General features: G+C 33.3%; 1 protein-coding gene across 1 annotated transcript; it reads right to left on the reverse strand.

Moving 5' to 3' along the window:
* Positions 1-337: 337 nt before the first annotated feature.
* Positions 338-765, reverse strand: LOC111876283 (triosephosphate isomerase, cytosolic-like). Its single transcript, XM_023872837.3, has 2 exons — positions 685-765; positions 338-553 (listed from the first exon to the last, which is right to left on the reverse strand). Exons 1-2 carry the CDS (start codon positions 760-762, stop codon positions 353-355), a joined length of 279 nt encoding a protein of 92 aa, XP_023728605.1. The 5' UTR covers positions 763-765; the 3' UTR covers positions 338-352.
* Positions 766-1,615: the final 850 nt, after the last annotated feature.

The raw sequence follows: 1,615 nt of genomic DNA on the forward strand, positions 1-1,615 counted from the left end.
TATTTTTTACAATATCTAAATTTGCATCTAATCTACTCTCTACATCAAATTCCAACTAAGTAAAGTTGCATCTTGCCTTTCATAATTCTTTAAGACTAATGCTCCAAACAGATGTTATATGGATAAGAAGTTTACATTGGCCCATCTACTCTGTGTTTCATACTAACAATTGAAACGAAGAATGCAACACTTGCATTTGCAGCATCTTATCTCTTTCGGCTTGAGCTTTCTTTTCCTCTTTTCCTCTTGCAACAAAAAATTACCAAAATCAGAATCACATAGAAAAGGTATATTGTGATTTCTTGCATTAAACACCAAAATCATAACTTTTGTGTGCAAGTTACTTATTATATCAAAGATAAAACAAGATTTTTGATTTTTGACATACAGTAGAAGCAAGTTTAGTTTTAAAATAATTACCAGCAATTGCTTTGGTTTGTGCAGCAACAACTTCCATGGTGGTTCCAGCTTCTCGTTGCTCAAGAGTCTCCCCAACACAAGCAATAACCTTCAAACCTTGAGATAGTGCGTATGCAACCTTGTCTCCAACAAACTGAATGAAACAAGAAAAAGAAAAAAAAAAATTTTCAGTAACTTGCATACAACACTGATTAAGATGTTCACAAGGAAAAGTGTGAATTGATTTGAATAGGCTGAGTAAAATCTACACAAGGAAAAGGGTACCTCATTAGTTTCATTCAATAGGGCTCTCCTTTCAGAGTGACCTAGGATGACCCAAGGGACACCTAAATTGGCAAGCATCTCAGCACTGTAAATATAGAAAACCAACTTCAGTATTTAGTAAGAATCAAGAAGAAGAAATCAGACATAGGAAATTGAAAAGTTTTAGAAAAGAAAAAAGGATGGTAATACAAGTCTAAGGCTTTTCAAAACAAAGTGGATAGTATACTATATCATGTGGTTGTAGATCTGACAATATTCTTTATGAATTAACTCTCAACTCATGGGTAATGCTGGGCAGTTTCATTTAATAATTACATTCATAAACAAACTTGTGTATATATAAAGTGAATCCTGTGTAGGGGTGGGTGTTGCCTCTTTTCTATCTTATGTTCACTGTGTTGAGAAATTTGTTCAATGCAACCATAACCATTTAGAAAAATATATATAAAAAAATTGATATTTAATAAAATTCAGCATATGAGTTGTCTTTAATAGCAAATCAAAGTTGACTTTAAAAAAAGCAGAGTGCAATGGGAGGAGTTTTGAAATGACCCAATCATTTTTTTTCTCCATTTTTTTATTGTTGTAAATAACATCAACATTTGCACACCCAAGGAGGGAGGTTAGACTTAGATGTAGACAGGTGTACCTTCACCACCATTGGAGGGTGTAAAGAAACTACATATGAAAGGCGCACCCACAATGGGGAATAGAAAGGGGGAGCATGGAAATAATAAATTCATACTAGCAATAGAGCTGAAAATAAGTAGTTAAATATTGTATTAATTAAAGCACAAACATATCAAAAAAAAAAGACCTAAACTACTCCACTACCATGATTTTAAGTATCTCCTATGTGAGGTCAGAAAAGAGATCAAAGGTGGTTTTGGCATCATGGGTTACTGGTTACCCATATTCACTGACAAGAAAT

This window comes from Lactuca sativa, chromosome 1, assembly GCF_002870075.4.
Source record: "Lactuca sativa cultivar Salinas chromosome 1, Lsat_Salinas_v11, whole genome shotgun sequence".
In the NCBI taxonomy this organism is placed as follows: Eukaryota; Viridiplantae; Streptophyta; class Magnoliopsida; order Asterales; family Asteraceae; genus Lactuca; species Lactuca sativa.